At 38.6% G+C, this 13,754-nt stretch overlaps 1 protein-coding gene across 3 annotated transcripts in view; it reads left to right on the top strand.

The window, feature by feature from the left end:
• The window catches only part of SLC9C2 (solute carrier family 9 member C2 (putative)), a 102,756-nt gene that overhangs the window by 54,901 nt on the left and 34,101 nt on the right, over positions 1-13,754 (top strand). For all 3 annotated transcript variants that reach the window (XM_045069570.1, XM_004761927.3, XM_045069569.1), the window contains exons 14-18: positions 4,483-4,580; positions 5,521-5,640; positions 7,023-7,221; positions 7,985-8,173; positions 11,671-11,820. In XM_045069570.1, coding sequence (XP_044925505.1) covers positions 4,483-4,580; positions 5,521-5,640; positions 7,023-7,221; positions 7,985-8,173; positions 11,671-11,820 — 756 coding nt within the window. The remainder of the gene's footprint in view (positions 1-4,482; positions 4,581-5,520; positions 5,641-7,022; positions 7,222-7,984; positions 8,174-11,670; positions 11,821-13,754) is intronic.

The raw sequence follows: 13,754 nt of genomic DNA, 5'->3' as shown, positions 1-13,754 counted from the left end.
GCTTCCATCCCCCCCCCCCACCTGCCTCTCTGCCTACTTGTGATCGATCTCTCTCTGTCAAATAAATAAAATCTTTAAAAAAGAAAAAAAAAAAGGATTATGAACCATGATAAAATGGGATTTATCCCTGAGATGCAAGGATGGTTTAATATCTATAAAATCAGTTAAAAAAGGGCTCCTGGCTAACTCAGTTGGTAAAGCATGAGACTCTTACAAATCAGTCACATACCACATTGGTAGAATGAAGGATAAAAATAATATGATTTTCTCAATAGATGCAGAAAAAATTCCACACCCTTTCATGATAAAAACTCTCAGCAAATTGTGTACAGAAGAAATATACCTCAGTATAATGAAGACCATATGCAACAAACCCACAGCTAATATTATACTCAGTGGTGAAAAGTTGAAAGCTTTTTTCCAAGATGACAAACAAGACAAGGATGTCCACTCTTACCACTCCTTTTCAACATAGTACTAAATGTTCTAGTCAGAGCAATAGAAAGGAAGGAATAAAACTGTTTGCAAATGACATGGTCTTATATCTAGAAAACCCTAGGGGGCGCCTGGGTGGCTCAGTTGATTAAATGGCTGCCTTTAGCTCAAGCCAGGATCACAGTATCCTGGGTTTGGACCCCAGAAGGGAGCTCCCTACTCAGCAGGGAGTCTGCTTCCCCCTCTCTGTTAGCCCCTCCCCCAACTCATGCTCTCTCATTCTCTCTCTCTCTCTCAAATAAATGAATAAAATCTTAAAAAAAGAGAAAAGCCTAAGGAGTCCACCAAAAAACTCTTAAAACTAATTAACGAATTCAGTAAAGTTGCAGAATACAAAACCAACATACATGTATCAGTTGTACTTAAGTATATTAACAATGCATTCTGTGATAAAGAATTAAAGAAAATAATCCCATATACATAGCATCGAAACCAATAAAATACTTAGAAATAAATTTAACCAAGGGGGGTGAAAGATCTATAGGCTGAAAACTATGTGACACTGATGAAAATTACTGAAAAAGACACAAATAAGTGGAAAGATATGTTCATGGATCAGAAACATTATTATTAAAATGTCCATATTATCTAAAGCCATTATAGATTCAATGCAATCTCTATCAAAATGCCAATGGCCCTTTTCACAAAAATGGAATAAACAATCCAAAAATGTGTATGAAATCACAAAAGAACCTGAAAAGCCAAAACAATTTTGAGAAAGAACAAAGCTAGAGGCATCACACTTCCTGATTTCAAATTATACTACAAAGCTGTAGTAACCAAAACAGTATAGCACTGGCATAAAAACAGACACACAGACCAACAGAGCAGAGTTGAGACCCCAAAATAAACCCATGCATGTGTGGTCAACTAATATTTGACAGGAGAGTGAAAAATATCAATGAGGAAAAGATAGTGTTTTCAATAATTGTGGGAAACTCTCTCTTACACTACTTACAAAATTAACTCAAAATGGATTAAAGATTTAGATATAAGACTGAAACCATAAAACTCTTAGAAGAAAACGTAAAGAAAAAGGTACTTGACATTGGTCTTGACAACCAATTTTTAAAATATATTTCCAAAGACACAAGGAACAGAAGCAACTGCAACTAAAAAAGCTCCTGGACAGTAATATAGTCAACAAAATGATAAGGCAACCTATAGCATGGGAGAAATTATTTGCAAACCATATGTCAGGTAAGAGGTTAATATCCAAAAAATGAAAGAAACTCATAAAAGTCAATAGAAAAAAAAAACACAAATAATCTGATTAAAAGTAGGCAGAGAACTTGAATAGACATTTTCCCAAAGAAGACATGTGGTCAACCACATGTAAGGTACTCAACTAATCATCAGGGAAATGCTAATCAAAACTATAATGACAACCTACACAATGGAAGAAGATATATTGCAAATGACATATCTGATAAAGGGTTAATATCCAAGATATATAAAGAAGATTTTATTTATTAAGATTTTATTTTTTTTAAGATTTTATTTATTTTATTTTTTTTTAAGATTTTATTTATTTTATTTTTTTTTAAGATTTTATTTATTTATTTGACAGAGATCACAAGTAGGCAGAGCAGCACACAGGGGTGTGCTCTCTGAGCAGAGAGCACAACGTAGGGCTCGATCCCAGGATCCTGAGATCATGACCTGAGCCGAAGGCAGAGGATTAACCCACTGAGCCACCCAGGCGCCCCAATATAAAGAACTTATAAAACTCAGCACCCCAAAAAACAAATAATCCAATTAAAAAATGGGCAGAAGGGCGCCTAGGTGGCTTAGTCGTTAAGCATCTGCCTTTGTTTCAGGTCATGATCCCAGGGTCCTGGGTTTGAGGCCCATGTCAGGCTTCCTGCTTGGTGGGAAGCCTGCTTCTTCCTCTCCCACTCCCCCTGCTTGTTTTTCCTCTCTCTGTGTCTCTCTCTGTCAAATAAATAAATAAAAGCTTTTTTAAAAAATGGGCAGAAGACAGACACCTATCCAAACAAGACATAGAGTTGGCAAACAGACACATAAAAAGATGTTCATCATCACTGATCATCAGGGAAATGCAAATCAACAGAGAAATATCCCTCACACCTGTCAGAATGGCTAAAATCAACAACAGGTGTTGGTGAGGATGTGGAGAAAGGGGAACCCTCTGGGCATGCAAACTGGTGTGTCCATTGTGGAAAACAGTATGGAGGTTCCTAAAAAGTTAAAAATAAAACCACCCTCTGATCCAGGAAACACACTACTGGGTATTTACCCAAAGAATACAAAACCCCTAATTTAAAGGGATACATGCACTCCTATGTTTATAGCAGCATTCTTTATAATAACTAAGATATGGAAGCAGCCCAAGTGTCCATAAATTGGTGAATGGATAAAGAATTGCTACAACGTTGCAACGATGTGGATGGAGCTGGAGAGGATAATGCCAGTGAAGCAAGTAAGTCAGAGAGAGACAAATACCATATAATTTCACTCATATGTGGAATTTAAGAAACAAAACAAGCCAAGGGAAAATAGAGAGAGAGACAAACCAAGAACAGAACTGTAGAACAAACTGGGGGGGAGGTGGGTGGGGACATGAACGTAATGGTGATGGAGATTAAGGAATGCACTTGTGATGACCGCGGGGTAACCAAAATAAAAACTTGAAAAGCATAACGAGATATCACACCACATCTGTTAGACTAACTCTCCCCCCAAACACAGGAAATAACTTGTTGGCTAGGATGTGGAGAAAAGGAAACTCTTGTGCACTGTTGGTAGGAATGTAAATTGGTACTGTCATTACAGAAATTGATATAAACATTCCTCAAAGAATTAAAGCTAGAACTATCATATCTTCTAGCAACTCCACCTCTTGGTATATGTCAGAAGGAAATGATAATAGAATCTCAAAGAGATCATGTGCTCCTGTGTTTCTTTCAGCATTATTCACTATATCAAAGACATGGAAAAAAACCCAAGTGTCCCTGATGGATGAATAAAGAGAATGTTATCTATTATCTATCTATCTATCTATCTATCTATCATCATCTACCTATCTAATGGAATATTATTCAACCACAGAACAGCCATCTGTGATTTGAGGACCTTGTGCTAGGTAACATAAGTCAGACAGAGAAAGACAAATACTGTATGATTTCATGTATGTGTGGAATCTAAAAAAAAAAAAAAAAAAAAAAAAAAAGCCAAACTTATAGAAGCAGAGTGAAATGGTGGTTTCCAGGGGTTGGGAGGTAGGGGAGTGGAGGAGATATTAATCAAAGTATACAAACTTTTTTATAAGTTATAAGATGAATAAGTTCTGGGGCTCTAATATACAGCACGGCAACTATAAAAATTCTATATTACATACTTGATTGTTGCTGAGAGAGTGGATCTTAAATCACACACAATCACACACAAAAAAGTTGTAATTATGTGAGGTAATGGATGTGTTAACTAATCTTGTCATGTAACCATTCTGCAATATATACAAGTGTATAAATCATCACATTGTACACCTTAAACTTACACAATGTTATATGTCAACTATATCACAATAAACCTAGCAAAAAGGAAACAAAAGAACACAATTTAACTTTTCTCTCTTGGTAGTTTTTTAAGAGGGTGAGATGATTAGTTAACCTTTGAATTAATACTTTGCACTATTCTGCTGCAGAAAGATGATGCTATGGTGCTATTTATATTACCAAAGAAAACTCTTTGATTTGTACAGATTTTGAGTTTCTGAAGCTAGGAAACTTGGTATCTTTTATTGCATCCAGGATAGGACTTTGCAAAAAATGAATATTCAATAAATATTTAAATTGAATGAATTTGGGGTTTTTTTGCTGCTACAAGAATTTTCTGGTAAAAGTATATTTTCCTATAATGAATTCAATAATAATAATGAGGCCTATGTAAAGGTAAAGCAGAATATATTATGATATGTGTTTTTTTTTGGTCCTTTTTAATGTTTGTTTAAAATTGTGTGTTTAGAGCAGCTTTGAAAAACAGTGTAATGATGGAATCCTCAGTGTAGAGGCAGCCCGGATATTAATTGGCGCAAGCAAAAGCTATTGCCCCATCCAAGGAAAGTAAGTATAATACTTCTTAAATTGTTATTTCCAGAATCAAATGGCTATATAGTAGAAAAAAAAAATCAAACTGAGAGTTAAATATCCAGATTGATCAATCTATTTATTTCACCTATCTCCATCCATCCATCCATCCGTCCATCCTACTTATTTTTACTTATTTACATTTTTTCCCGGAAGGTCCATAACTTTGGTGTCATTAGGAGATTCTGGTGGAAGATCTGACTACAGTGTAATTAGATAAGAGACTAGGGGAGCCATGAAAGACAACCTATGTAATTTCATACACTGTTGTATTTATCTTTTCTTTATATCATATTTACTAAGTTACTGGATAGGGTAGGTAGGGAAGCCTGGAACCTGCCATTAGTCAGGTGCAGCCAGGCTTGAAGGAACTGATCCTTCTGATGGACCTGGGAGATACAATTAAATTTGATGGGAAAAGTTCAAGTGTCTTGGAGATATGTCTATAACCGGTCATAGTCCTGACAAGCATTCGCTAATGGGTAATCCAAGACAAAGTTTGTGGGGGCAACAATGACAGGAAATCCTGCCAGGTGGTAGTCAACATTTCAACAGTCTGATAATCTCTCTGGGAGATCTAACATCAGTTCCTAAAGTTTGGGAAGGGTAGGGCCTTCAGGGCCTTGGAGAGGCTGGAGCTAGGGAAGGCATGACAAAGGGGAGCTTGATTCTGAACCCCAAAGAACTGGTCTGGAGAAACTTTAATTATGCTCTATGTCAAGTCAAGAATGGTTCCAGGGACAGGCAGCAAGGGTTTCCTGTACATGACCATAGGATCGATAGATCGATACAGAGTTTCAGGACAGAGCATTTTTAATATATATTTTAATATAAAAGGGATTTCCCTTTTTATATTTACCCAGAAGTATAGCACTTGATTTTTATTTTAACATATATGTATATTTTTCTCTGTTAGATTCATGAGTATTTATGATGTTTCAACTTATGTGAGAGCTAGAAGTTGGCTTATGAAGTTTAAAAACATGTTAACTGTCTTGGAATATCATAAAGATAAGGCACCTCTTTTTCTGTATGGGTAAGTACTATAAATCTTTAATAGCAATATACCTAAAAAAATCACCGCTTCTCCCCTGTCAGTATTGATTACATTAAGTTTCCGTATTAAAAAAATTAACTAATATTATGGTCAGCCCTTTTTGATCAAGTGGTGAGGGAAGGAGCAGAGCATTTGCATCTCTCTCTTTGTTGAGTTGTTTGAGCGACTTTTGTTGATACCTCTGTTAGGGAGTGAGTAGGAAAGGAGAAGCAAAGACTGGTCATGTTTGGACTTTTTAAAGTGGTAATTGCCATATCTTAGGGTCATAGTACAAATTAGACTGCTTTCATGTTCTTCTGGGTATAACACTGAGCAGGGAGGGGAAAGAAATATCAAACTCATGGCCTATTTTTTCCTCTCCATTTCATCTGTGCCATGGGGCAGCTCTGTTGATATCCCTAACTAGGAAAAACACAACAGGGCCTTAATAATACCTGTAACCAATCTTCCAAATTATTGCAAGATATGGATTTACTTAACTCGTGAAGTTTTACTTAACATATTATGAGTTGTGAACTTATATGCTTTTTAGAGCAGGAAGACAAGGTTTTTCTATTAACAAAAGATATAAAAATGAGAAATACGAGAAAAATTCATGCTACTAAATTTTAAGTGGGCGCTGACATACCTTTCATAACAAATCCTGATAATTTCTTAACTTTTCCCCATGTATTAAGTTTAAAGAGAAATATAAGGAATTAACATAGGGTCTTGACACATATGTAGATAACCACTTTTTGTTAGGCTCTACTTAGGATGGATTGGAAAATTAAAAAAAAAAAAAAATACAGGGGCACCTGGGTGGCTCAGTGGGTTAAGCCTCTGCCTTTGGCTCAGGTCATGATCTCAGGGTCCTGGGATCAAGCCCCGCATCGGGCTCTCTGCTCAGCGGAGAGCCTTCCTCCCCCTCTCACTCGGCCTGCCTCTTTGCCTACTTGTGATCTCTCTCTCCGTCAAATAAATAAATAAAATCTTTTTTTTTTTTTAATACATCATGGTAATTACTGAATAGAGTATTTTTTCCTGTTCTGACTTTTAAGTGATGCTGATGTTTTTCTCTGCATTTATTTGTTTCTTGCTTTTGTTGAATGAATCTTTGCCTTGTTTCTTCTGTGCAGTTAGCCTTGATTTTTAAAAATGCTCCCCATCCTGATTAATTAATAAGAGCTATATTTTTATCTTTCTCCTTGATGATTATTATATACAGAAAATATGCTTTAGGTTTATGTTTATTTATTTTATATTTTTATATTCTTCTTCAAATTAATGTTAATGATTTATTAAAATAAATCTGAACTTCAGCTCTCAGTTGTTATATTTTTAAAGTGATCTAACATTTTATTGATCTCTTTTTTCCCCAGGAATAATAAATTGCTGCTTTTTGTACATCACATAGTATTTTCAGAAGAATTTGAATATGCGGGACATGTTATAACAGTAATGTACATTTATCCTATGATAATACATCTGTGGCCAATGGCAAGAGAGTTAAATGTGTCAGCACTTTTATCAGTAAACTACTATTATATATTTTTATACATATTTCGATCAGCACTGAAGGTACTGTTTAAAATAAGATGTATCCAATAAAAAGAACAATTCAGATATCTTTGAATCTATCTGTGTCATATTGAAATAATTTGATACTAGAAGCCATTTGATGTAATAGTTCATAGGATCCTGGAACTTTAGTATTCTTCTTTGAACTTTCTGAGTTTAATTATGAAATCAGTATAATAGTCATGGTCTTGGGTATCAGGTAAAATACGTATCATAAAAGTGGAGAGAATCCCAAAGACATGAAGAGAAATGGGAATCCAGATGGAAAATACAAAGGGTTGTTTCTCTCAAATACTTTCTGTAATGATGCAAAAAGCAAGTAAGTGAATAAATCCAAACTGGTTTGCTAGGTCCTTGTCATAAGATGAGAACTGCTTTTTAGGATAAATGGTTTGAAGATGATTTGTCAACATTACTGTTTTCATATTCCATTATTAATAGTGTTGCAATGACTCTGTTTATTGCTATTTTTAATTGCTTGTTTCCAGCATTTCAACTTCATTTATAGGTTATAAATGAATTATTTTAATAAATAATGATAAATACAAGATTATAAATAAATTATTTTGAATCAAATTATGATTTTGATGTTGGAGATTAAAAAAATTTTTTTTAATTCCAAATGAATAACTTAAAACTCAACTTTTGGAGTACAACTCATTTGTAGTTGAGGATTGAAGTGTTAATTTTGAAGACCCATCCCCTCCCCCATCGTTGTATAGGTGCTATGAAATAACACACGTTCTGTTTGTCTTCTAAATAGATAATCATTTTGAAAAGGAAGTATTTTGATCAATATTGGAACACTTTGGACTTTCTTATCGTGCTTCTTGGAATCGTTGACCTCTTTTGTTTATACTTTGTCAAACTGAGACCAGACAACGTGGTTCTTATTCAGTTTACAGTAATACTGGGATATTTCAGAATAATTAGGTTTATTCCTTTCATCAAGGTAAAACATCATGCTTCCAAATGTTGTTGTTGTTGTTTTCCCCACACTGTTTGTTAAATGTGTTAAGAAACCTCATTATTTGGAAGGAAACAAGAGAAGGAGCTGTCTTTTCTGGAATGCTGTCTCTATAGGCTTCTGCCTGGTTTACCCTCTCAGCTTCTCAGAGAGAATGCCTTCCCTGATCACCCTGTGTGAAATGACAACCTGCTCCCTGGCACTACCAGCTTCCTGACCCCCCTCCACCTGCTTAAGGTTTAGTTTTTCCTCATAGCACTTACTACCTTTGTACTGTTGTGGCACGTACACAGCGATCTTTGGTTTGGTCACTGAGGTAACCGACCGCTCTAGAATGGCGCCTAGCATACAGTAAGTTCTTAATCAAATATTTGTCGAGTGAAAGACCGAAAATGTTGGTGCCAGTGGAAGCACGGTAACTCAGAAACAAACTCTCCAAATTTGCTCAGAAAGGCCTAACAGTGCAGAAGCATGAAAATATTTTCTCTACAGACCACTTCTATATTGCATACTGCCTATGGAACTTCATTCTGCTGTGGCCTTCAGTCTCTTTAACAGCTACTTAATTCCTTCTTTCCACAGTTTTGATTCTGAAGGTAGATTTTCAGATTTTCAGTCAGCTTTTTTTTTTTTGGAAACAATTCTCTCTACCCTTGATCACTGAGTGACGCCTGGGGCAGGGAGGCCGACCAAGAGTCTCGGGCGGGGGCTCCCCCACCGTCCCCCCCCCCGCGCCCCACGCCGCCACGTAGCCCAGTGGCATCCTGGAAAGAGGATTCTTCCATGCAAACCCGGAGTCGGAGGGGAACCGGGAGCACCGTTCTGCAATCCCTACCCCCGGGGTACTGACGGCCATAGCAGAGGGTGGGGGGTGGGTGAGGAGGGGGAGGCCCCGGGAACACTAGACACTGGGGAGGAGGAAGGGACTCCACCGGCAGCTGACCCCAGGCACCCGGGACCTGAGTCGGCAGGGTGGGGATGAGTGGCACATGGGGCGAGGCTTTCTTCCAATGAAGTTGCCTTACATAAGCGTTTAAGTTGGGAGCTTAAGGTGGTTTCATTTGCCACTCTATGTTTTGTGTCTGTGTGTTATTTAATTCCTATTATTTCAAACAAGTTTATTGGTATCAGTTGATGTTATGAAGGATTAATTTTTCTGAAGATCTTATTTATTTACTTGACAGATCACAACTAGGCAGAGAGAGGAAGGGAAGCAGGCTCCCTGCTGAGCAGAGAGCCTGATGCGGGGCTGGATCCCAGGACCCTGGGAACATGACCTGAGCGGAAGGCAGAGGCTTTAATCCACTGAGCCACCCAGGCGCCCCAGGATTAATGTAAAAAAACAAACAAACTGCTGACAACCCTGGTGACCAAAGAATCCTCTATTATCTTTCTCCATGAAATTTCATAGTCCTCCTAAAGGCAGACTTGTTTGAATGCTCAGACTTGCACTTGGAGACTTTATTGTCAGTTCCTTCCTTGATTCTGTATCAGTGTTACCAAGCTTTGGTGTTCGAAAGCGTTACTATACATAAAATGCTGTTTTGTTTCATACATTAAAATGTTGTTGTAAGGGGTAATTTTGATTATTAGTGATTTTTGCTTTTTTGAGCTTAGAGCCGAGGGTCTACAGAAGGCATAACCCTTCCATAACACAAAATACGCTAGAAATCAGGATGTGTAGTATGAGGCTGTCTTAAAATGGAAGGGAGAAGCTTCTTAGGTAATCAGTTTTTATATGGAGATTTATTGCAGATGAAGGTAAAATAATTATTGTAGAAGTAATACTTTGTGAAGTATCTCTGAGGGAAGTAAAGAGTGTGAACCAGTCGCTACTTCCGTCCAGCACACTTTGACAGATCTCTATGAAATATACATAAGGAATTAATATAATCAGGATTAGCTTTTTCTAATAAGCACTTACTATGTTCCAGGACTGTGCAGAGCCCTTGACATACATTATTTAATGAAATTATTGCAATAGGCCTGTGAACCAGGTGTTCCCACTATGTAATTCAGGTGCTCTAACAGCCAGTCTCGGCACAGTGTGACTTTCGAATGAAATCTGTGTAAAGTTTTTTCCGGCAAGATAAACACAACACCAGGCAAAGTGGGTGCAAGGCAAGATTTATTAAAAACGCTCTCCGGCGAAGTTTCAAGGGCTCAGGAGAAGGGGAGCCAGGAAAGTTGCTCCGGGAGGAGGTGGGCACCCTCGGGCGAGGTTCCGCGACTCTGGAAAGCAGAGTGGCGGAAGTCGCGCCCAAGGCAGGGAGGAGGGGGCTTTTAAGGAGTCTTGGGGAAAGCTCAGGGGTCTTTTGGCAAGTTTCCCTTATTTGGATATCCTGCCGCTCATCAGGATCCCATTGGTCCACAGGAGCCCGGGGCGGGGGCAGATTCTTGCTTGGGCCTTTGTTCTCCTGTCCGAGCTCAGGTCTTGTGGCGGGAACTTTCGCCATCTTTGGTAGCCCTTCCTGCCAGCCCAACAATCTGTATTGGGGAGCTTGGAAGAATATTGGAGATTTTTACTTTAGATCCTTTTAGGAACAGCTCAGGGGGCCTCAGTGCATCACGGAATAACACTGTGTAAAAATCACCTTTACTATCTCTCCCTCTGACCAAAGTGACACAACCATAATAGCAGCTAAAAATCTCTTCTTTCTCTGCTCTTGTAATTCCTTTGCTATGATGATGTTTTACTCTTCTCACCTTCCTCTTCTGTGACCTGTTTCCTCACCATCTGCCTTGCATTCTGACCTGATTCTGTCTCTGTGATTGACTGTATCGGTTGTGAGGGGCTGCTCCATTGGACTCTGAGTACTTAAATATTATTATTTAAGTACAGATGAGGAGACCGAGTCCTCAAGGTCACAAGTAATTTCCTCAAAGTCACAGAGCTGGTGAGTAGGAGAGCTAGTACTTGAACCTCAGAAAACTTATATTTAATATTCCCTTCTCTTCAGTCACTATACTCTCTTGCCTCCGCTTATGATTTGAGAAATTTAGAGCTAAGAAGTATCTTTAATATCCCATTTTCCTTATCTTGCAAGTCAAGAAACTGAGGGGCGAAGGGATGATTGATTTGGTCAGTGACTATTATGCAGGTTAGGGGACCAGCCCTCTAGTCTCCTGAAATAGGGGGGTATGGAGAATGGGGGGTAAAGGCAGCGGTGGGGACTCCCCCTTAAATCTACAGAGCCAGTTAGTGAGTCACTGACCTTTCATTTCTTTAAAGAATGGCTCTCAAACTTGAGTGCGCATAGAATCACCTGGAGGACTTCTTAAGATGCTGATTTCTGAGACTCACCCCCAGAATTTCCAGTTCAGCAGGTCTGGGTGCGAGGAGAGGCAGCGGAGAATTTGCATTTCTAACAAGTCTGTGGGTAATGCCACTGCTCCCCAAGATGACACTTTGAGAACGCCTGCCTTGGAAGGTGCTTTCCCACATCAGACTTTCAGACTTGTTTTTCTCTTTGTTGTTGCAGATAATAATCCCACTACTGATCAATGTCGTAGATGTGCAGATTAAAAAGCGTCTCCGCTTGATGTATGGCATTACGAAAGGTTATGTCAAAAGTCAAGAGGATACCAAGCTTTTAATAAAACATATTTCCAGCCAAGAATCAATATACCAGGTGAGAGATAAGATTGGGAAAACAATCCCTTGAGTGAAGTCATGTATCTTTAAAGACTACTTCTGTGGGGCACCTGGGTGGCTCAGTGGGTTAAGCCTGTGCCTTGGGCTCAGGTCATGGCCTCAGAGTCCTCGGATCAAGTCCCCGCATTGGGCTCTCTGCTCAGTGGGGAGCCTGCTTCACCCCTCCCCCACTCTCTCCCTACTTGTGATCTCCCCCACTCCCTGTGTCAAATAAATAAATAAACAAACAAACAAACAAATAAATAAAATCTTAAAAAGAAAAAAGAGGACTACTTCCATATGTATTTGGCCCAACCCATCAACTGTGGTAAGTGAAGGGGATTCAGTTGTTCATTATGCTCTGAGAGGTGTTATAGCGGTCAGTCTTTGCTCTCTCAATGTCAGGTATCTTTATCAAACTCCTTTATAATTGGCACAGAAGCAAATCTACCTTGTGTTTTTATTTTCGGAATGCAAACTAGAGATTCGTCTGCCTTTGTAACACTCTCTGAAGGGGAGGGCAAATTGGAAAAGGCTTCATGCAGGAATCAGAACTCACATGAATCTTCAAAGAAAGCGTAGGTCTGAAGTGGAGAGGAAGAGAGAGGGAAAGAGAACAAAGATTTGAAGGTGAAAACTTGCAATGCTGGTGGTGAAGAATGGCTGAATAGTATTTGCTTGTTTGTTTGTTTGTTTATTTAATCATTCAAGATCCTCCTTATTTCCAGGCAGCATGAGGTAAGTACCAAGGGGGAGATCAGGACATGAGTATTCCAGGCCCTCGAAGATGGAGTGACTCACCTTCTGACTCAGTTCCCTCCTGCTAGGCTGTCCAGACAGGGCCCTCTGCAAACAAGTAACGTTTCAACATTCACATGTGACTTTCTGCTTGAGAATATTCAGTAGCTGGACACCTGCGCAGTTCAGTTGCTTAAGCTGAGTCAGATTAGTCAGATTCTTGATCTCAGCTCAGGTCTTGGTCTCAGGGTTGTGAGTTCAAGCCTGCGTTGGGCCCCACATTGGATATGGAGCCTACCTAAAAAAAAAAAGCGGGGGGGGGGGAGAACATTCAGTGGCTCTTCATGGCCCGAAGAGGTAAGGTCTTTGAATCCAAATACATATATATGTAGAGAGAACACAGAAAAGATGTTAAAAGAAGAATCATGCAGAATTTTACAACTCAGAAGTAATAAAAGGCAAGAAGGAAAGTATCCCTCCCAGCCCTCCATGCTACCACTTCCCAGAAACAGCCCCAGTGTAACCAGTCTTTTTTTTTTTTCTTTTTTAAGATTTTATTTATTTATTTGTCAGAGACAGAGAGAGAAGAGTAAGCGTAGCAGGCAGAGGGAGATGTAGGCTCCCCGCTGAGCAAGGAGGCCTGATTCAGGACTTGATCCCAGGACCCTGGGATCATGACCTGAGCTGAAGACAGGCATCCCTATGGTAACCATTCTTGTGTTAATTCCTCTACTGTTTGCCATAATAGTTTTAATAAGGTGCACATGTATTTTATTCTTGATTTATTATCTCTAAACAGCCTTTATTTGCTCTCTGCCATGAGGTATAAAGAGATTAGAATATTGCTTTTAGGGCTAAAAGCCATTCTTTTTCTCCCCATCTTACAGAGGAAAGGTTTATAACATTTATATTTTATTCTGTAAGTGTAATTATGTCTTCATTCTTTTCAACGACTCCATACATGGAAAGCCAAAAAACGTTTACTTTGTTATGATTATATAAATATCATTCAGTGTAGAATCTATCATTTGATTCAACCCATCACAAAGAAAATAGATGAGTATCATTAAACATCTACTACTTGAGACTCTTCTAAATCAAACAGTCAAATGGATTAATTAAAAAAATGTTTTTTAAGCTACCTTCCTCTCTTCCTTCAGCTTTTATTCCTCATCTACCCTTTCTGGAGTCCCA

The sequence above is a fragment of the Mustela putorius genome, unplaced genomic scaffold, assembly GCF_011764305.1.
Source record: "Mustela putorius furo isolate JIRA1106 unplaced genomic scaffold, ASM1176430v1.1 tig00003942_pilon_pilon_pilon, whole genome shotgun sequence".
Classification (NCBI taxonomy): Eukaryota; Metazoa; Chordata; class Mammalia; order Carnivora; family Mustelidae; genus Mustela; species Mustela putorius.
Note: the sequence above shows the minus strand (reverse complement) of the source record. Positions and strands in the feature narration are given on the sequence as shown.